This window comes from Stegodyphus dumicola, chromosome 1 (assembly GCF_044657685.1).
Source record: "Stegodyphus dumicola isolate Sdum_Otavi_A_Nest chromosome 1, ASM4465768v1".
Taxonomy (NCBI): Eukaryota; Metazoa; Arthropoda; class Arachnida; order Araneae; family Eresidae; genus Stegodyphus; species Stegodyphus dumicola.
In genome coordinates, this window is record NC_140768.1 from 103551264 (window position 1) to 103574844 (window position 23581).

The following is a 23581-nucleotide window of genomic DNA, read 5'->3' on the forward strand; positions in this document are numbered from 1 at the left end:
CTTCAAGAAACTTGGAAGCAGAAGATAACATGGGATGAAGAAGTTGATACCTGTACGAGAACTACATTTTTAAAATGGTTGAAAGATATTGACTATCTGGAAAAGATCCATTTTCCAAGATATTTTGGTTCAAGGAGTACGAGCAAAAATACTTCAGTACATATTTTCTGTGATGCCAGTAAGCATGTTTATGCCGTGGCTGCTTTCATTCGTATAAAAACTTTTGATTCTACTAAAGTACGACTGATACAAGCCAGGAGTAGAGTTACACCAACTGGAAAAGAAGAAACTACTATCGCGAGATTGGAATTACTTGCAGCTACTATAGCGTCTCGCCTTTCGTCCTCAATTTTGTCTGAGATTGTTAGAGAAAAGAAAAAGAGCATAGTTTCTTCTGTAACTAAATGTTTAGTTTCTGCATGCTTGGTTACCAAGAGAGACTGGTATTACAGATATTTTTCCCAATACAAAAGGATAGTTAATCTAATTGCCTGGATCCTAAGATTCACCTCCAATTGTCGAACTGAAAAAACAGTGAGAAAGCATGGAAACCTTGATTCTGATGAAATTTTTGAGGCTGAGAAGTTATTGATCAAAATGGTTCAAGAAGATTGTTTTGTGAATGAAAAGGATGAGAAATTAAGAACTTTAGGAGTATTCAAGGATCAAAGTGGAATCCTCAGACTAAAAACTAAACTTACCTTTCGTGAGGATACAGAAGACTTTAAAACGCCAGCTATTCTTCCATTCAGTCATGAGGTTGTCAAAAGACTAGTGCGATACTATCATGAGAAAAATGCACATGCTGGTACTCAAATTTTAATAAATATTCTACAAGAGAGATTTTAGATTCTGAATGCTCGTAAAACTGTGAGATCTATCATCAATCAATGCACCGTGTGTAGAAGATTTTCTGCAAAGAACCTAGAAACTTGTACTGAGGCTCCTCCAGAAGATAGATTACGAGAAGCAGCTGTATTTGAAATCAGTGGAGTTGATCTTGAGGGACCAGTAATCCTGAAAGGCAACAAGAAATCTTGGATTTGTTTATTCACCTGCGCCATTTATAGGGCAGTCCATTTAGAGTTGGTTGAATCGATGTCTACTGAGAGTTTTCTACCAGCTCTTAGAAGATTTATAGCTCGTAGAGGACGGAGCAGAATCATATACTGTGACAACGGAACCAATTTTGTTGGTGCTTCAAATGTACTTCAAGATTTAAACTGGAAGCAAATCACTGAAGACACATCTATACCACCAATTCAGTGGAAGTTCAACCCACCAACTGCCTCCTGGTGGGGAGGCTGGTGGGAGAGATTGATAGGAATTCTTAAGAAATTGCTGAGACGAGTATTAGGAAGAGCTTCGCTAACTTCTGAAGAAATGAACATGACTCTGTGTGACTGTCAAGCAGTAATTAATTCCTGTCCATTGACATATGTAACTGAAAGTGATGCTACTTTAATGCCTTTAAGTCCATCTCTATTTCTGCAAGATAATCAAATAAGTGGTGTTCCAGATATTGATGACATTGGGCATAAAAGTCTTAATAAGCGAGTCAAATATAGAGAAAACTTTCAAAAGGATTTGAGAAACAGGTTTAGGTCTGAATATTTAGGAGCACTTATTCAAAAAGCAGGAAACAAAAAATCTGTGAAAAAGAATATTGGTGATATTGTATCGATAGGAAGTGATAACACCAAGCGAATCAATTGGCCATTAGGTAAAATAATTCAGATTCTTCCAGGAAAAGATGGAATTACAAGACTTGTCAAGCTTAAAACAGCCAATGGACACTTGCTAAGACCAATTCAAAGATTGTATCCACTTGAAGTTTCCATCGATGATCCCATTATTGAGAAATTTTCAACCGCGAAGGTGGGAGGTGAAACCTGTGCCAATTCTTCCTTTCATAACGTGTGTGGACTTGAACCTCAGATTCAAAAGGCTAGAGCAGGTCGTACAATCAAAGTATCTAAGAGACTGGACTTATGAACTACTTATAATTTTCTTTTTGTAACTTATAAAATATTCACAATTTTCTTTTGTAAGTTAAACTTTTGAGGTAAAAATATTAACGTAGGTGGGAGGATGTGAAGTTGAACCTCTACCTGATTATTATCTTTATTTTGATGTAATTTAGTAAATCGCGATTGGCAACAGTTGAGTTTTTACATCTACGTTTTCGAGTTTGTTCTATTGTTTACTTTCATTTTAAGTAATGAGAATAGTGACTTTTTGAAATGTTTTTCATGAGTATTTAAAAACTGATGAGTAATATTTTATGCCATTTATGTTCTGAGTATTGCTTTGAGGTGTCAAAGCTAAAACTAACACTTAATTAGACTTGTAAATAGAATTGTAATATTAAACTGTTTGTGTTGTGAGGAGATGTCTTTCATTCGATAATTGATTGTATACTCATTTTCCATCATAATTCTTCTGATATCGAAGGTAAAACGGGATACAAATTATTATGGATATATAATAATCAGTCGAAAAATAATGAGCATTTGACTACTAAAGAGTGTACACATTTTGTTATTGGGTTAATTCATAATTGTATCATATGTATGATCTACGTAATATAAACATGACTAATAAATAATAAGAAATGTAACAGCTGTGCATTTATAACATTTGATTACTTAAAAGAGTGCACAACTGATTATCACCTACATGAGTGTTTACATAATGAATTGTAGTTTCTAATTAAGTGCACGGGCCACCTAGTGGCTGAAGCGTCGTTGAACACTGGTAGTTCTGTCTCAGGTTAGAATGCCGCGAACGGGCTGGCTACATGGGCGTTATCTTGGTTTTCCCTATTTGTAACTGGTATACTAGCCAGTTTTAAAAAATCTTCTACAAAGGGATTCCTCCTTTTAGGCAGATATCCCTCGAGGCTTTGCCGTAATCAAATAAAACAAACTCATGATGTGCAGCACCTAATTTCTAGAGTTGGTATAATTAATGTGTTTTAGGTATATTACCGAGTGTTCTATTGGACCGTAAACAACTCGCACATATTTGATTGCTCATGTATTCATATGCTTTATTTGATCTTCATTTTGCTGAATAGTATCTGCTGGCTGTGAGGACGTAAATATAAGCTATATAAATTTTTGTCAGAAGGTGTTTCCCCCCCCCCACACTTGTCTGTTTGTTTGAATGGACAGAACAGTAATCATGAGCCATAAAGTTTGTCAAGAAAATGCTTTCACCAGGTCACAAATTTTTATTGGAATGCAGACAACAGAAAATACACATAAGTAAAGTCAGATAAATAGACTTATCCAGCACATGTTTTAAACTATTCTTAGTGTATACAGAATTTGGCTATTACTGATGTAATTGATTGCTATAACCAGAAGAGTGTTTATTTGTTACTTGAAGTGTCAGAGTGGAGATCAAAGTGATTAACTTGATAGCAATCATCTTTCTATTATCTTCCATTACTAACAATAAAGTTTAAAACGAAAAGAGTGTGAGCGATACAAAACAACACGAAGAACCAAACGTCACTTTCACCAATCTGAGCGATAACTGATTCTTGTTTGGCTTTCAGCCTGTTTATTAAGTGAAGATGGTAACCCTATTTCGCCAAACAGCGTTTCTCAGAACTGTTTCACCAAACGTTTTGTTCTGGCAACAAATATTGTATGTGATAAGGGTACACAATGCAGAAACGTGCCATATCTCAGGGATGAAATGCCTTCAGTCATTTTTATATGCATCTAGAAAAATCAAGTGCTTTCAGGCGCCAAAAATCCCTTTTTTGCGGGCAAATAATGAAGTATTAGGCCAAGCTACATAAAAATCATGAGAAATTTTAAGAATAACAGAAAGTCAGGAGAAATAGATTAAAAATCGGTTTGGCAGGAGTATGGTCCACCTAAATCGAGAGAGTTGGCCACTCTGCAACTGCTTTACAGTTTCTGACTTACAAAATGTGTAGGTCATTTACAACACAATCGATCCCTCTCACTGGAGATCTACCCCGAAATCTGGTTCTCATGGCCTTTTCAAGAATGATTTTCTTACGAGACCAATCTTCATGTATTGTAACCAGCCTATTTAACACATATAAGTACACATTTGAAAGCTGGGCATTATTACATTCTAATATTGGCTACACTGCTTGACTGGAAACAAGAGAGTTTGTGAACTTACACACAATATGTAATATGTTAACACCAGTATATGTTAATGTCTGGTAACAAAAGTTTTCAGCTTTTGTATAAGTTTCAAAATTGTAACACATTTATTATCAGTCATGTTCAAAAATCTTTGCTTGTTAATTTAAATGTTCTTTAATTTTTTATTGCTATATGTTTTTTAAACAGTAAAATGGGTAAAAAAAAAATATTTTAAATGCATACATGGTCAAAATGATTGTATGTCTTACCTTTGCATTATAATGAACATTTGCTATAGGTGTTAACTCTTTACAAACTTGAATAAAATGTGTTTAGTCATTGATTGCAAAACAAGAATTAATGGAATTCTGCACTGTAAATTTGAGTTAATACAATCTAATGATGGCAAAAACTTCATTAAGGTTTGAAGACAAAAACATAAATATTCATTCGTCACAAGATAAACTTACAGTAACTGGAAAATGTTTCCCTTGTCGAGCAACTTTTTTTATTTTAAGAGAATTTTCTATCAGCTTCATGCTTATATTTTCAGTATTATTTTAAAAATTACCAATTAGATTGCTCACAAGTTATTTTTTCTTACATATGTTTTTTAACAGTGAAAATAGTAACCACATCACCATTTACTTGAGGTATTTTATAACTTGTAATAGTCTTTCATTTTAACTCCAGAAACATTACTTCTTCCTTAAAAAGTGTAAGAAGTGGATTCCAATTTTTGACGATTCTAGAAAAAGATTTCTCTAAAGCATGTACCAGCATGTACACTGCTCAAAAAAAAAAAAAAAAAAAAAAAAAAATGGGACAGTGCTATATCTCCCGATCTACTGGGCCTATTGACAAAATTCAAATTGCGTTCTTCATGTCTCGAAAGCGCAACTTAGGATATATATTAGATTTATATATAGCACTATTCTAACATAGGTATTTTGACACAAAATCGGACTTTTTCTGAAATAACATACCATTTTTTTTACATATTTCGATTCTACGACTTAAATTATGCCAGAATACCAAGTTTTGTAAAAATCGTACGAGTACTTTTTGAAATATTAGCTCCTCAATGTTAATTGAATTTGGCAAATATTTATTTATATCTCTTTTTTTATTAAACTTTTTTGATTTTTTCTCTCACATTTCGAAATTTCGGTTCATTCCAAATAAAATTTACCCATTTTTTGTGTTTTATTTTTTAAATTTCTATTTTTAAATAATTTTTTTAAATTTTTCGAAAAATATTTTGAATTATAACCTATAAAATTTTTACCATCATCTTAAAGTAGGTATATTTTTAAGCATATCTACAAAAAATTAGACTTTTTTATTCAAAATGTTCCAAGATATACGCAAATTTACATATTTTCACGTTTTGAAATTTGGCATCTTTTTTTTGAGCGATAATAACGCCAAATGTGGTCTATGGATTTTTGTTACACTGTATTGCCACAGCTATTTTTAACCTTAAATTTCAAGTAAAATTTTACGGAGAATTAATTATATGACATTTTTTCCCTCAATGATGCGTGATAAATATTTATTAATACTATATGAAAAGCTATTTTTTTAAATAAATTTTTTAATATTTTTTTAATTTGTCCCTATCTCTTTTTTTTTTTTTTTTTTAAATAAGATTAAATCTTTGTAAGAGTAAATTTTTACCTTCGGCGTTTTATCGTCTGCTACTTTACTTCGTTTAAATCGAATTGTCTAAACCTGAGAATTTTCGTTTGATGTTTATTTGAATTTTATGACATTAACTGCACAATTTATTTCTAAACAAACTGATGCTTTTTAAGTGGCTGAAAGAGCGGCTGGTACTATCATCCATATTTTTAAAGCACAGTATATTTTTATAGAGACATAAGATTTAGAATAATCATTTTTATAAAAGTCAAATTATGATATAAATATACAACCCTCTAGAGACTGAATTAATGGAAGTTCAATGGTTATGTAGAAATGATCTGCAGCTACTTAATCGCTGGATAAGTCAGCAGATTCCGTGGACAAGTAAGAATAATTATATAAATGACACCCAACATTCTGAATTCAATTAATAACGAGGATACGATGAATTCAAGAAGTTTTAAAACATAAAAAATCAACTCATTTTTTATCCTAAAATGTATTTTTGTGCGTAGCGTATTTTCATTATTCTAACTTAAAATTCTAAAAATTCTTAAAATTCTAATTTGGAATGTAATTGTGAAGAATTGATTCCTAATCATCAGTAATATAATAAGTAATTATTACGGTTATTAATAAATCCTTCTTATAAAGTAATTGCAAATATTTCAAAAAAACTTTGTCTGAAAGCAAATATTTTTAATTTTATATTAATCAAGATTGCACACGATATTATTTATTTGCACTTCAATTCTTAACGTCAGTTCTAGTAGAAGTTACAAGTCAATTATATTTTATTAAGGATTGGATTGGATTATTTAATTATGGCACAGCACACGAGGGCTATCTGCCTAAAGGGAGGGATGCCTTCGTGGAGGATTTTCTAAGGGAAACTGGCTCGTATATACGTTACACATCGGGAAAACCATGAAAACACCCATGCAACCAGCCTGTTCGCGGGATTCGAACCTCAGACCGAACTACCAGTGATCAGCGTCTTGACCGCTCGGCCGTTTGTGGGCCTTTATGAAATGGAAGGCGATAACTTTATTTAAAATGATTGTCAGAAATACCAAAATGTTTCGAAAAGTTGGATACTTTTTAATATACTTTCAGAATGCTTAAAGAAAAAGAGAAGAAAAATAAATTTTTTCGTAAAATTTAGTATTTGTATTTTTTTTAATTTAAAACTTTTCAATGTTATGATATTGGATTCTTGCGATTACAAAAATAAAATATTTGACTAAAATATGAATAACATTTTAAGAAACCAAATGTAGGATAAAATTGTGTAAAGCAATGGGCACAATGATAAAACTGTTTAAAGCAGTGTATGCAAGTCATCCTAAGTTAAAATGTCGGTTATACATCTTTCTTATTTATATATATCTTTTCTGAACGGAACATTGAAAGGCGTGTAAAACTGTGCTTTACTGTATTTTCTCTTTTAATACAGTATGCAGTTTTCAAACTCATCGTTGTCTGGGTTACAAAGTATTCTTCCGAAAGAAACGCAGTTCAAATAAATAAAATCAAATTCTGGAAAATTGATATTAATAAATATATTTAAAATGCTCAGTTCGAAGGAATAAATAGAAAATTTTAAAACAATTATCTGAAGAGACAATGCAACACAAAAAATTAAAATAAAAGTATAAAAATTTAAAAATTACCTATTACGAAAAATATATATAAAGAAAACTATTTGAAAAAAAAAAAAAATAAATAAACGCTGCACCTTTATTTATTCAGTTCGAATAGGTAAATAGAAATTTTTAAAACAGTTATTCGAAAAAAAAAAAAAAAGCGTGCAACTTAAACAATTAAAATGAAATTCGAAAAAGAAAAAATTACATAAAATAAAAAGTTATAATTAAAAATATAATATAAAGAATATTATTTGGAAAAAAGGAACGATGGTGACTTTTTTTCCTCTCACAGGAAAGGAAACTAGGTTACCATATATTAAGAAGTTCGCCAAGTAAAGTATTCTTGGCGCAAACTGACAAAAAAGTGCCAACATAAATTTGTGAATTTCTCCGTAAATTTCACACCAAATTTTACAAATTTCATATTTAGGCGTAATTTGAGTCGTAGAATCGAAATATGTAAAAAAATTGGTATGTTATTTCAGAAAAAGTCCGATTTTGTGTCAAAATACCTATGTTAGAATAGTGCTATATATAAATCTAATATATATCCTAAGTCGCGCTTTCGAGACATGAAGAACGCAATTTGAATTTTGTCAATCGGCCCAGTAGATCGGGAGATATAGGACTGTCCTTTTTTTTTTTTTTTTTGAGCAGTGTACATGCATATTTCAACATTTTTCTTAGTTCAATATTATGCAGCTATACCAAAAATTCTTTCAATCTTTTCTTCCTTTCAGTTTTCAAGAGAATAATAAACATCAAGAATGTGCTCATCCACACTTATTGGTAAAGAAGCTACCCCCTTTTCAGCTATTAAGAGATGACAAGAGCAACTCATAATTTCCAAATCTGAATTTTCTTTAAGAGCCTGCAACACTGGTCTTCAAGCCTACTATAACTGGTGGATGGTTGGCACTATATGCTAAACAATTATCAAGAGGAATCACATTTTCTTTTAAAGTTTGAATAATTAGCTGTGCTATATTAACCTCTTAACAGATTTGGTTGTGCCTGACACGGGCAAAAGTTACCAGAAAACTTGCACATGCCTGTGTCTCACACAGGTGATCTTGTATCTTGAGTTACTTCTAATGCCTGCCTGAGATCCGTTCTAGTAAAAATAGATAGGCTAGATTATAATTAAACTTATTTACTATAGAGGGCATCAAGTATGCAGAATTTTGTTTCTTTTTCTGTAAACCCTATATTTTGATGATTAGCTATAAGTTTGTTATAAAGAAGTTGCTTGGTGTAGAAAAGGTAACATATCCACTTTTATTGTGCTAATTATCATAAAAGTAAATAGTTAACCAGAATTTAATTTTTACTAAGTGTTTTTGTAAATTGTTTAGAAAAAGTTATCTGATGATGAGCGACTTTGAAGATTCTGAATATGCCCATTTATCAGAAAGTTTCAGCGATGAAAGTGAATCTGAAGGATAATGATGACGAGATTTTGGCTGCAGCAAGAATTTGCTATCAAATTTGTACAGATGAAAAAATAACTTACACTATACCTATATATTCATTTCCTGCTCTATCTCCTACCCCCCCCAAAAAAAAACTTGATCATTCTTTTACCAGTTTAAAAAAAAAAAAAAAAAAAAAAACTCTTGCTTTAAGGGGTTAAACTCTGTTAAATCTGTCAAAGTGGGGAGAGAAAATAAACTACACTCAATTCCTTAAGACTCTGGATTAAAAAACGAAATAATAATTTGGATACAATTTTGTGTTAGTATTATTGCTTACATCCAGAGAAAGCAAAAATACAACTGGTTTCATGCAATCAATAACTGAAGATTTATTTTTATACATATTTCTTTAATAATATCTGCTGTTTTTGTCCTTGCACTTGAGTATTTTTAACGATTTCACTATCAGATAACATTTTTCTAAATAAACCTATAGCATGATCCGATGCATTCAATAGCAGGTTGTGCTTCAGTAGACATTCAGCATCAACTTTTTGGTCCTTTGTTTCCACAAAAAAAAAATTAATTTCTTCCCACAAAATACAATTTACAGTCTCCTTGTGTTTTTGTATATGCACATGTTTAAGACCATCAGCCCTTCCACATAATCAATTGATAAAATTTATTTTTCCAAAAGAAACACTTTACTGTTCTGGAATTTTTGATGAAAAGTACTCATAGAGCTCATATCAGCACAACAGAACAGTACCTTCCATTTCTCGAAACTACTGAAGGCATATATGGTTAAAGTTATATAAAAGGGCTGGATACTGTTATGGTTACATATAGGGATCAACTACAGTAACACAGGGACAGTACCCAAACGTTGCCAAATGGTACAAAAATCTGTACATGTAATTTTTTTCTTAAAATTATGTATTATGAAAGCTGAACTTGGTTGCTATTTTTGATTAAATTCATGCAATGCATCTGACTGAGTACATGAAAATCTCAAAGATAAAACAAGCAGTGTTTATGAAGACTAAAGAGAGAGAAAAGATCAGCTTGCATGTAAGACAATCTTGTTTATGACGACTTCCATATTAAAGCTATGAATCTGCAGCTTTGAAAATCATTAGTCGTTACACTGGTATTCAAACATTTGGCACATGTTTAGTTTAAATCTGAGTTATGACTTCTACACTATAACTTTTATGTACTCATAGAAAATGCAACTATCTTTTGTAAAACATTGAAAAATAACACAGAAAATGAATAAAGAAAAAACAGGAGGCAAAAAAGTAGATTTTTGTGTCTGGTGCAAAGTTGTATCCATACACTTGATGTACTGAAGACCACCATTGTGAAAATGTTAATTTCACTACAAAAGACTGCACACTTTCAACCCTAAAAATAGTACATGAATGTGTATCAAGAAATGTGACTAAATAGCATCGCTTTGTGTAAAAACAAAAATTCATTGAAACACTTTACCCTTACATTTAAATCAATACAATACGACTTAAGATATTAATATTTTTATTTAATCTGTGTATTATGGATTTACAAAGCTACTTAAAAGCAGTAGATGCAGTTCTTAGAATATCTTTTATTTGATCAATTGAAATAAAAATGCATTTCGTTAATGATGACTAATAAAAAACATTCCATGTTTCCCCCCCCCCAAATATACAGAAGTTACATATCATTCCCATATTAGTTTAAATGTCTATTCCTCTAGTATCCTATCAAATGTTTTGCTATTCCCAACTGGACCACTGCTATTGATAAAAGCTATTATACTTTAAAACAGACCTTTTGGGTGACCATTAAGATCTGAAACCTTTCAAATTTTTTAACAGATTACTTAACAATTATTTACAATTAATGATTGGTTAACAATCTGCTTTTAAGACACAGGTACAGTTAATATAATGGTAATGAACACACCCTCAATTCTGTATGGTATTGGAAATATATATATATATATATATATATATATATATATATATATACCCTTTTTCTTTCCTTTCTGAAAGTAAAAAAAAAAAAAAAATTCAGTACTTAATTTTATTAAAACTATCTTATTAGAAGCCACCAAATTTTCAGAACGTGCCAAACTCTGGCAACCACCTGCTAAAGCAACCAAGTCCAGCAACATTGCCGTTTTTGTATGCATTCATTTTACTGTTGTATTTTCTATTCCAACTTTTTTTTATAAAATAATATTTTTCGCCTTTAAAGTAATTTTAAAATATGCACTTGTGGGATATTTTAAAATTTCTGAAGGAATACATAATTTTGCTGCAAAATCTCTAAAGGGAACAACGAAGAGACGTATTTGGTTGAAAGCCAGTGTTGCCGAGGTTAGCCAGATTCTGAATATCCACAATTCTCTGATTTTTGTCAAGCGAAAACAGATCACTGCATACTCAGGAAGAATAGCGTAAACAAATTACAGATTAAGATTTTTAAGACAAATGTGTATTTTTTAATGTATCACATAATCCTTATTTAATAATTAAAATTTATATTTAAAATTGAAGTATGCTTTTTTAGAATGTTTGCCCGCTTACAATGAATACTGATAGTCAGGGAATCTTCTTTAAAAAGTCACATAAACCACCAACTTGCACTTGGTAAGTAACTTTTACCTTTTCATCTGTAAAACAATCTCTTGAAACATATTTAAAAATATTTCTCGAGTGAAATAACACTAAGTAATCATATATGTCACCAAATTAATACATACTCACCTACATAACAGAAGTTCTGCAGCTCTCACATTTACAATATAAGACGTATATTCACGACACATTTCTTTTTAAAAACTTAATCCTTAAAGGTTTGGTTACTTGTAAAAAGATAATTAACCTACCTCCAAACAACAGCTGGAATTCTTCGTGAGTAACGAAAAGTGGCTAGATCTTTCACATGCTCATCGTGCACTGATGTAGGAACAATAATGTAAGGTGGATAACTGGGACAAAGCCTAAATATAAAAATTTAAAAAACTGTTAGTTTACTGAACACCTCTCTTCTCGTACATGTACTAATAAACATCTGAAAACAAAAGAATGGAAATTTTAATAAACACTTCCCGAATATTTTTTTAAATACCTTTTTATTTACATTAAAATACTGAAAGATATTTAGAATCCTCTAACAATGAATTTTAAAGTACTTTAATCATTTAACTCAGTGGTGGGCAAATTTCTAAGGCAAGCAGGCCAAAAAACAAATATATATATATATATAAATTTCATTGTTTAAAATTTAATTATTTTAATTTGTTTTTAAGAGAATGTTAAATTTATATATATATATATAAGCAAAGTCTAAAAACATGCTGTTCTTGTTATAATCATTTGTGCTAATGCCACAACAGAAAAAGCACTGGATGGAGCTTAAAATGCACATGCTAAATTTCAATGAAATATGACACCAGACCTTTTCTACATGAAATCATGTGCCAATTATGTGAACTCCCTTTCAGTTTTGAAATTTTTTTGCATTAATTATTATTTAAAATTTATGCTTAATTTATTTTTTTCTGAATAAATTTCTTTCCTCATAATTTTGACTTTGGGGGGGGGAGGTGCACAGTCACTTGATTTGTAAAGTTTTTTAACAGGTCTGCTTTTACTTTGGTTCAAAATTTAATTAAAATATATATTTAGTATGTTTCTTTAGTACAATGTTCTTGATTTACCCATCATAATTCTTTTTATTTTTTATCCAAAGCAAGGCTGCTTTTGATTTGCCCAATACACTCGGGTTTCTTACTTGAAAATTTTAAGTGATAATACTAGCAGTTGGCTTTTGATTTGCCAAATGGTTTTTATACTTTCTTACTAAGAATTTAAAATTATCCTTTTAAAATTTTTATTATTTTCACTTTGGGGTCATGTCAGAGAACGTTATATCTTAATGACTGATTAAATTTACTTTTTTGCATTCTTAAAACACTTTAATGGCTAATTTTTGGAATGTGGTAACAGGTAGTTTGGCGACATTTTGGTAAGACGATAAAGGTTACTAGCTAGGACTTTAGCAATAATCTGAGAAGTACACAGTTCCAGTCACAGATTATTTATTTTGTGGCGACTTTTATAATAGATAATTTAGAGGGAAAAGAAAATTAATGTAATTTCTTGCATATTTTATACGTGCAAATGTTCATCCTTGGAAAGGGTATATGCAAGCTGAAGATATAAATGCTTGCATAGTATACATACTTTTTAGCGATCAGGTAATTTCATACATGTCCTTTTTTCGACTTCAGAGATTCACAAAATTTAAATGCATTTTCGTGCAAATTTTTCTATTTTATGAGAAAAATTATTTACATGTTTCATATATAAATTTGCCCTGTAAAAACAAATTTCTGTGCACGTTTGTTCCACTACTTTCCAGAAACTTCCGATTGTGATTTTAGCTAATAAGCACTTAGAAACAATTTTGCACCTAATCTTCGTCATGATTATGCACTTTTGTTCCATAAAAGTTCTAGAATAAGCATAATTTGGCTAGCAGATTGTTGGAAAAAATGTTGAGTAAGAACAAAAACATGCCTTTACTTTGTAAAATCTAAATGCGCCCCCCCCAAAAAAACTAGCAGGTTGCTGAAGAAGGGTTTGTCGCCTAAGTTTCGCCGAAAAATCGCCGAGTTACCATAATCCGAAGATTCACACACTTTAATTATTTCAATTTTTTAAATATTTCCAGTTTTATCAATCATTCAGGTGTAATTCAAAAAATGGCTCAGGTAAAAATCCTTAAAGTTGAAAAAAGGCCAAGAAATTTTCAAAAATTTTAAAAACCTTTTTCATATTTTGTACCAGTTTTTAATTTTATTGAATTGTTTTCATTTAAAATCATTCATATTTAATGTGCTAAATGTTACATTCATGTTTCTGTTTCACTTTTGATATGCGTACCTTGATTAATTGTATAGTAATATAGTAATGCTTAATATATATTGTAAATATATTACATAAATATAACATGGTTCTTAAATTTGCAGTGGGCTGGATAGTCTTTAGATGGGCTGTAGTATGTCCACCTCTGACTTAACAAATGTAATGCTGAAAATCACTTTACAATTTTTAATAACTCTGAAGCGTTGCTTCTCATTAAGATCAGCATAACATAAAATATTCTCAGTGTGTTCAATACTACTGAAAACTAGTTCAAGCCATTTTCCAGCTATTTTCTTAATTTTCAGTATAATTTAAAGTTTGAAATTAGGTAAAAAACCATAACAGAAAACAGTTTTCTCCTCAAGCAATACCGTGTCTCCCTTAATGCACATGCCCTCATTTTCAGTGAAATAAATTTTACCATTTACTGAAATCTAATACAGTCAAAAGTCATTAATTCGGACACCCATAATCCGGACCTCAAAGCTAAAAACTTTCTGTGCATGTGTCGTGTTCATGCATGCGCATAGGCATTTACACATGCGCGTAAGACCTTTACGGCTGCGAATATACATGTGCGCATGCGCATAATACGTTTACGCATCCGCATTTAATGTATAAGAGACGGTATAAGCTAAAATTATCTAATTATCTATTTCAGTTAATGTTGCAGATCGCGTTGTTCCTTAATCTTCGAATTGGATCCGGCTTAGTACTTTCTGCAGACTGTTAGAGCAATTTTATAAAACTAAGCTTGAACTTCCGATTATGTCAAATAGAATTTCCGATATATATTTACTAATATGTAAAGGATCTACAAAGCGAAAGCATGTTCCGAAGTCCATTAAACAGAAAGTGGAATTCCTGCAAAAAATGGATAAAGGCATATCCTTTGATTATCTAATCATTCCGAAATATGTTTATCAATTTCACGCTGCTCTGCGGCGGGAGGGAAACAACACGATGTGCAATGAATTGGAAGTTGATCTGTCAGCACTATCCTTATCTTCAGGGCAGATGTTTTTATTTTATTTGGCTTATAAATTTTTTACTAAATGTAGTATTTCATCTTGATGTACTCGGTCTTTGATATGATTTAAATCAAGTTCCTCGTCATTATAATTCGCTTCCGATAGTGAAGAAAGTGACTCAGCAGTTATTGAAAACAAAAACATTTCGATTGACAAATTAGTCGGCATTCTCGACACAGCAATTACACGACTTGAACAGCAGAACTTTAGATCATAATTGCTCTTTATTTCATAAATTATGGTTTCATATTTTTAATTTTATAATTTCTGCATGCCATCTTACCAGATTTAAACTGATGATCTACAATCTGGAAAAATCGATAATCAGGAATCGCCGAAGTCCCGACGAGTCCGGATTAACCACTTTTGACTGTACTATGGTCACTAAATCCTATTAATAAAATACATTAATCTCTAAAACTAAACTGTTGTTTGAAGTGAACAAACTTCAGATTTACTGAAAAAATGCTAATGTTATCAAATTAAACAATATTTTTAAAATTAATTAAAAATTTTATCCCCAAAAATTTTCATGCCACATAAGACAGTTAGATTAAGTAATAATTCAGTGGTTAACTTTTTTGGGGGGGGCATGCACCCTCCTGCTAGATTACAATCATCCCTCCTCCTTTCTAAAACTTGGGAGGAAAAACATATACTTTTAAATTTAGATTATTTTTTATGTGTTCTATCAATTAAACAAAAAAAGAAATTGTTTACAAATACCTAAACGTGAATAAAAGTAGTTTTTTATATTCATAAAACTAAAACACTTAACATGCACTACATCCCCTCCAGAAACTATGAAATTCTCCTCTAGACAGGACTTTGCCCCTGGTTAAAAAAAACAGTCACAACTGCTCACTTAATATACGTAGCACTATCATTTTAGTTATTCATGCTAATTGTCATGTACACTGCTAAAAAAAAAAAAAAAAAGGGGGGGGCAGTTCTATATCTCCCGTTCTACTGGGTCGATTGACAAAATTCAAATCGCGTTCTTCATGTCTCGAAAGCGCTACTTAGGATATATATTAGATTTATATATAGCACTATTCTAACATAGGTATTTTGACACAAAATTGGGCTTTTTCTGAAATAACATACCAAATTTTTTACATATTTCGATTCTACAACTCAAATTATGCCTAAATATGAAATTTTGAAAAATTTGGAGCGAAATTTACGGAGAAATTCACAAATTTATGTTGGCACTTTTTTTTCTGTTTGCGCAAAGAATAGTTCACTTGGCGAACTTCTTAATATATGGCAACCTAGTTTCCTTTTCCATAAGAGGGGAAAAAGTCACCATCGTTCCTTTTTTCCAAATAATATTCTTTATATATATTTTTAATTACAACTGTTATTATTTTAAGTAATTTTTTCTTTCTCGAATTTCATTTTAATTGTTTAAGTTGCATGTTTTCTTTTGAGTAACTGTTTTAAAAATTTCTATTTACCTATTCGAACTACGTGAATAAAGCGTTTATTCTTTTTCAAATAGTTTTCTTTATATATATATTTTGTCATAGTTATTATTTTAGGAAATTTTTAAATTTTTATACTTTTATTTTAATTGTTTGTGTTGCATTGTCTCTTCAGATAATTGTTTTAAAATTTTCTATTTATTCCTTCGAACTGAGCATTTTAAATATATTTATTAATACAAATTATCCAGAATTTGATTTTATTTATTTTAATTGAGTTTCTTTCGGAAGAATACTTTGTAACCCAAACTACGATGCGTTTGAAAACTGCATATATTAAAAGAGAAAGTACAGTAAAGCATAGTTAACACGCCTTTCAATGTTCCGTTCAGAAAAGGCATCTGTAAATAAGAGAGATGTATAACCGACATTTTAACTTAGGATGACTTGCATACACTGCTTTAAACAGTTTTATCATTGTGCCCATTGCTTTACACAATTTTATCCTACATTTGGTTTCTTAAAATGTTATTCATATTTTAGTCAAATATTTTATTTTTGAAATCGCAAGAATCAAATATCATAAGATTAAAAGGTTTTAAATTTAAAAAAAAAATGTTAATACTAAATTTTACGCAAAAATGTCTTTTTCCTTCTCTTTTCCTTTAGTCATTCTTCTTTATTCTTCCTCTTTTTCTTTAGGCATTCTGCAAGTATATTAAAAAGCATCCAACTTTTCGAAACATCTTGCTATTTCTGACAATCATTTTAAATAAAGTTATCGCCTTCCATTTCATAAAGGCCCACAAAAAGCCGAGCGGTAAAGTCGCTGAACACTGGTAGTTCACTCCGGCGTTTGAATCCCGTAAACGGGCTGGTTGCATGGGCGTTTTCGTGGATTTTCTCATGTGTACCGTGTATGACAGCTAGTTTTCCTTAAAAAGTTCTTCACGAAGTATTTCATCAGAGCCTTTATCACTCTTTAGAGGCTACACATTTTGAAGGTATGAGATGAAAGGAAAGACTGGTTTCATCAAGAGGTTTTGGTTTACTTAATTATGACTAGCACACTAGGGCTATCTACCTAAGGGAAGGGATACCTTAGTGGAGGACTTTCTAAGGGAAACTGGCTCACATACACGTTACACATGGGCAAAACCACGAAAACGCCCCTGCAGCCAGCCCGTTCGCGGGATTCGAACCTCGGACCGAACTACCAGTATTCAGTGACTTTACCGTTCGGCCACTGTTTCATCAGGAGACAATAAATAAAAAAAAAAAAAAACGCCTTTAAGGTGACATCCACATACATCACTGGATAAACTCCTGAATCTTCAAATAATTCGACTGAGAAAATCATGGGGTTATCCATTTATGATATGATATGATGTTCTATAACATAATTTAAATTTATACAACCATATAGTCTAAAACCATTCGCTCTTCACTTTAATCTGCAATGATATCGTTTTTGTCTTTTCTGTTAACACAAGCTCAATTGATGGTATTTGCTGGTGTACACGTCCAAGTGTTTTCTCTTTGAACACTTAAATTCTTTGAAGTATCCTGAAAGTATATTCAAACGCGTCCAACTTTTTAAAACATCTTGGTATGTCTGACAGCCAAATATCCCTGCAAATTTTTGCTTACTTTTCTCCCTAAATTTCTTCTTTCCTTCTACAGTTATTTTCAGTGCACACACAAGCAAATTAAGATTTTTCGTTTGCTAGACTTCCATTAATTTTGCATTCTTGTCAATTTTTTAAAATATCAATTACATGAATTGCATTTCAGCTGAAGACTGTTTTTCATTTTCTAGTCATTTTAACTATAAATAAAGTTTAAAGCGAAGTCCAAAGGACAAATATTTTAAATAAAAGATTTTTACTAAATGACAAAAAAATAAAAAAGTCCAGCAGGGTTAATTCTGTACCACCGAGTGACCCGATTCTTATATCGGCTGAAACAATCTAAATCATATTAAAGATCATGTTTTTTTATACAATCTATAACGCAAGAGAAAAATTAGCTTCTTAAAACATTCTTTCTAAGAGGATTAATATAAGAGATTATATTTATATATATTTTTTTAAAGCTGGGACTTGAACCAAACAGTCAAACTTTTAAAGTTTAATTTACATGGTGGTTTTAATTAAAGTTCCACATTGAAATGGCCATAAAAGGAAAACTACCGGACCAAATGCTACCAAACTTGGGATTAGTGTAAAGGAGGTTATGGGAATTTATTTTCCGTGCGGGGGGGGAGGGGAAAGAAGAATTAAAAAAAAAATCTTACCACCAGGGAAAAATGGCGCCGTATGCAATATTGTTAAATGAAATAAGACATGAAAACATCTGTTTAAAATGTGTTTAATAGTTTCCGAAACGTGTTACAAAGCATGTTCAATGTAGCGTCTAGCATTTTCCAAAAGCAAGTTAAATCCTGTTGTTACTGCATTCTCAACAGCAGCTTTGGTTATAAGGAGGAATGTTACGGACATATCGGTATATCACATTTTTCATTTCTGCCAAATTGTTCAGATTATCACCATAAACAATGCTTTTGAGATAACCCCATAGCCAAAAGTCACAGAGGTTGATGTCTGGTAGGAAGAGGGAAAGTGTCGGCCTATAAGACATTCATTCGTGAAATCTTGCCTAAGTTAACTGTGTGACACACATGAGGTGGGGCCCAGCCCTGCATAAAAATCGTAGTTTCTAAAATGCCACGTTACTGGCATTTTAGATACATTTTAGATACTCTTAGTGAGCTGCAATCACAGTGGTTACGAAACATTTTAACATTGACTCTCTAAGTGAGCTGCAATCACAGTGGTCCAGCTGTCGACTGCTCTTCAGAGAAAAATGGTTCAGTTATAAAACTAGCTGTCCTTCAACACTAAACGGTGTGCAATGACTACTATGCAATCGAATGCAGCAGGAGAATGCAATAGAACTAGATAGATAACATGAGGGATTTCTTTGGCCCAAATCGATTAAAAGCGTTTTGAATCAGTATCTTCATGTTTTAGGGCCGAATTCAGGCTTCAAAAATTACAAATTAGCGATCTGTAAGAAAACGATTTCCAGATTGTATGCATTTGTGAGAGTGATTTACGATCTCCCATTTTCTAATCGCTAATTCATGGTTTTCACGAACGAATTTATCCCTTACATGGATGGCGCACTCGACTTTTATCAAATTTAACGCCTTTAAATGGAAATTTGCTTACTTCAAAGTTTCTTAAGGGTATACAACATATTAAACCCGTGTAACAAAAGGTTAAGTTAGATTCCAACCCATATTTCGTTTAATAATATTGCATACAGCTCCATTTCCCCCCCCCTGGTGATGAGGTTTCGAACTTCCTTTTTTTTCGCGGAAAATAAATTCCCATGACCTCCTTTACACGATTACCAAGCTTGATAACATTTGATCCAGTAGTTTTCCTTTTATGACCGTTTCAATGTGGAACTTTAATTATAACCACTCCATATATTATTAAATTTTAATTTGAAGCTATGCGTTATATGTATACCATGCGTAAATTTTTCGCTTTTATGGAAAAATAAAGAATCGAAGCAAATATACTTAGGATAATGGACCAAAACTGAAAAAATTTCCCCCTCCTCCAAAAATAAAATATCGAAATTTCGACCTTGAATTTATTGGGTTATCGAAATATTTAATTTGACTTATCTTCTAAGTCCTAGTTCCGACAACAATTCCGTCAAAAATTCCGAATTATTTAAGCTGAAGTAAAAGATTTAGCATATATTCACTGTATGTTAATAAAGTAATCAGAGTGTAATAAAAATAGATTATAGAATTTACGCTGATACAACTTTTTGTCTGACTGCACAACATGTAATGGAAGATAAGGCTTGTAGAGATCTGTTTTTGACATGCCTCTAAAAGTAGATGTCATACTCCTTTTGTCTCTTCAATGTCAAAAAACTTTCCTTTGAGAAGCAACTTTAGTTTTTGGGAAAGAAAAAAATCACAGGAAGACAAATTTGAAGAGCATGCAGGACGATTGAGTACACATACTTATTTTCGGAACACAAGCGGTTCTCCGACTGGTTATTGAATAATGAAAAAATGCATTGTCATTCAATACAAAACATTTGGAATACGTTTTCTGACTGACAACGTAAGATTAAAAGTCATCTGCTTAATTCACAGCTATTTACAACTAAACTACTCGGGCAATTGCAGAATCGTTTTGATCCTGAGCTTGTAAGACAAACCTAATGTCACTGGATTTAAACACTTCTTTAATTTCCCGAGAACGTTCCTTCTTTAGCTCATATTCCAGGAACATTAAGTTAATACTATTATTCCAAAAAAATTGAATATTCATTTGTACTACGGCTTGGTTGTTTACTAACGAGTTAACAAAACTTAAATTCTGCTTTTTGTGTCTAAGAATACAACAATATTTTAAATATTTACAAATAAAATATTAAATTGGAGATTTAATTAGAGCCTCACCAGTTGCCTAGCATTTGAAGATTGTTGAATACTGATTGTTTGTTGCGAAGTCTAACCCAGGCTGCATGGTTGGTTTTCGTAGTTTTCTAGGTTATCTTTACAAAGGTTCTCTTTGAAAGCATCTTAATCAAATAGCTCCCATGTTCTTTCGATGTTCAAATAACCAACTAACCTATTTTAAGCGCGATTTCCAAGTGAAGTTAATAGAAAAACCCGAATACTCATTAAAAATCATGTAGCTTGCCAATCGGGAATAACATGAAAGATGCTGCACCAATAATTGAATTGTTGTTACAGTACGCCCACCAGCGGCCGAGCGGTAAAGACGCTGATCACCGGTAGTTCGGTCCGAGGTTCAAATCCCGCAAACGGGCTGTTTGCATGGGTGTTTTCGTGGTTTTCCCAATGTGTAACGTGTATACGAGCCAGCTTCCCTTAGAAAGTCCTCCACGAAGGCATCCCTCCCTTTAGGCAGATAGCCCTCATGAGCTTTGCCATAATTAAATAATCCAATCCAATCCAATCCTTAATTAAATATAATTGATTTGTAACTTCTACTAGAACTGACGTTAAGAATTGAAGTGCAAATAAATTATATCGTGTGCAATCTTGATTAATATAAAATTAAAAATATTTGCGCAGAAAAATATTTGCATTCAGACAGAAAGTTTTTTGAAATATTTGCAATTATTTTATAAGAAGGATTTATTAATAACCGTAATAATTACTTATTATATTACTGATGATTAGGATTCAGTTCTTGACAATTACATTCTAAATTAGAATTTTAAGGATATAATGAAAATACGCTATGCACAAAAATACATTTTAGGATAAAAAATGAGTTGGTTTTTTGTTTTAAAACTTCTTAAATTCATTTAATAAACATCGTATTCTCGTTGTTAATTGAATCCAGAATGTTGGTGTCATTTATGTAGTAATTATTCTTACTTGTCCACAGAATCTGCTGACTTAGCCAGCCATTAAGTAGCTGCAGATCATTTCTACATAACCATTGAACTTCCATTAATTCAGTCTCTAGAGGGCTGTATGTTTAACAACAATTCCAACAAACTAATATTGACTTTATATCATAATTTGACTTTTATAAAAAATGATTATTCTAAATCGTATGTTTCTATTAAAATATACTGTGCTTTAAAAATATGGATGATAGTATCAGCCGCTCTTTCAGCCACTTCAAAAGCAACAGTTTGTTTAGAAATAAATTATGCAGTTAATGTCATAAAATTCAAAAAAACATTAAAGGAAAATTCTCAGTTTTAGACAATTCGATTTAAACGAAGTAAACTAGCAGACGATAAAACGCCGAAGGTAAAAATTTAATTACAAAAATTTACTCTTATTAAAAAAAAAAAAAAAAAAAAAAAAAAAGATAGAGACAAATTAAAAAAATATTAAAAAATTTATTTAAAAAATAGCTTTTCATATAGTATTAATAAATATTTATTACGCATCATTGAGGGAAAAAATTATTGAGAGATATAATTAATTCTCCGTAAAATTTTACTTGAAATTTAAGGTTAAAAATAGCTGTGGCAATTCAGTGTAACAAAAATCCATAGACCACATTTGGCGTTATTATCGCTCAAAAAATTATGCCAAATTTCAAAACGCGAAAATATGTAAATTCGTGTATATCTTAGAAAATTCTGAATAAAAAAGCCTAATTTTTGCAGATATGCTTAAAAATACACCTACTTTAAGATGATGGTAAAAATTTTATAGGGGTTATAATTCAAAATTTTTTTCAAAAAATTTATAAAAATTATTTAAAAATAGAACACAAAAAATGGGTAAATTTTATTTGGAATGAACCTAAATTTCGAAATGTGAGAGAAACAAATCAAAAAAGTTTAATTAAAAAGAAATATTAATAAATATTTGCCAAATTCAATTAACATTGAGGAGCTAAAATTTTGAGAGCTAATATTTTAAAAACTACTCGTACGATTTTTACAAAACTTGGTATTCTGGCATAATTTGAGTCGTAGAATCGAAATATGGAAAAAAAAATTGGTATGTTATATCAGAAAAAGTTCGATTTTGTGTCAAAATACCTATGTTAGAATAGTGCTATATATAAATCTAATATATATCCTAAGTCGCGCTTTCGAGACATGAAAAACGCAGTTTGAATTTTGTCAATCGACCCAGTAGAACGGGAGATATAGCACTGTCCCTTTTTTTTTTTTTTTTTTTTTAGCATCAAATGTTCATTAAATGACATTTTCCTGTATTTAGAATTTTAGTATTTCAGTACATACATGATATGTAAATAATAGCAAAATGCCTCAAATTTGATGAAATTCATTTTCAAAAGATTCAAGATATTTTTAGTTCATTCCCTTAATGCCTCCTCCACACATGCATATGGTCATCATGATGTTGTATGCAAAAGAGAATGTGTGTGGCATGGATGCACTCAGCTGATCACTTACAGGGTATTAAATGCCATACTTTTACATAATACTTTATTATACGCTTATTTTATATTATAAGTTTTAGATCTGCATACTTGGCAGCCTACAACACTCAAAGATCAGAATTTTCTCAAAAAGATTTTTTAATAATGAATTAACGTTAAATATTAACTAATTTATATCTGAAAGTTCAGTTTCTATTTCTTAAATGCAAATAATGCAAAAATACAGGCACACACACACAAGCTATAGCTTGTACCTTATAACACTAGAAAATTACTCTAATCAGTTTAGCTAATCATTAAATAAAATGTTAACCAGACCAATATTCACTGACTGCTAAACATAAATGAATGGAATTCTGCACTGCAGAACTAGGTTAAAAACATCAATCATGGGAAAACAGAGCACATAT

The 23581-nt window shown here is 31.1% G+C and overlaps 1 protein-coding gene across 5 annotated transcripts in view; it reads right to left on the reverse strand.

Annotated features, from left to right (window-relative positions):
• Positions 1 to 23581, reverse strand: part of LOC118182008 (phosphatidylinositol-3,5-bisphosphate 3-phosphatase MTMR3) — a 194761-nt gene that overhangs the window by 96174 nt on the left and 75006 nt on the right. For all 5 annotated transcript variants that reach the window (XM_085818549.1, XM_085818533.1, XM_085818543.1 and 2 more), the window contains one exon: positions 11726 to 11839. In XM_085818549.1, coding sequence (XP_085674675.1) covers positions 11726 to 11839 — 114 coding nt within the window. The remainder of the gene's footprint in view (positions 1 to 11725; positions 11840 to 23581) is intronic.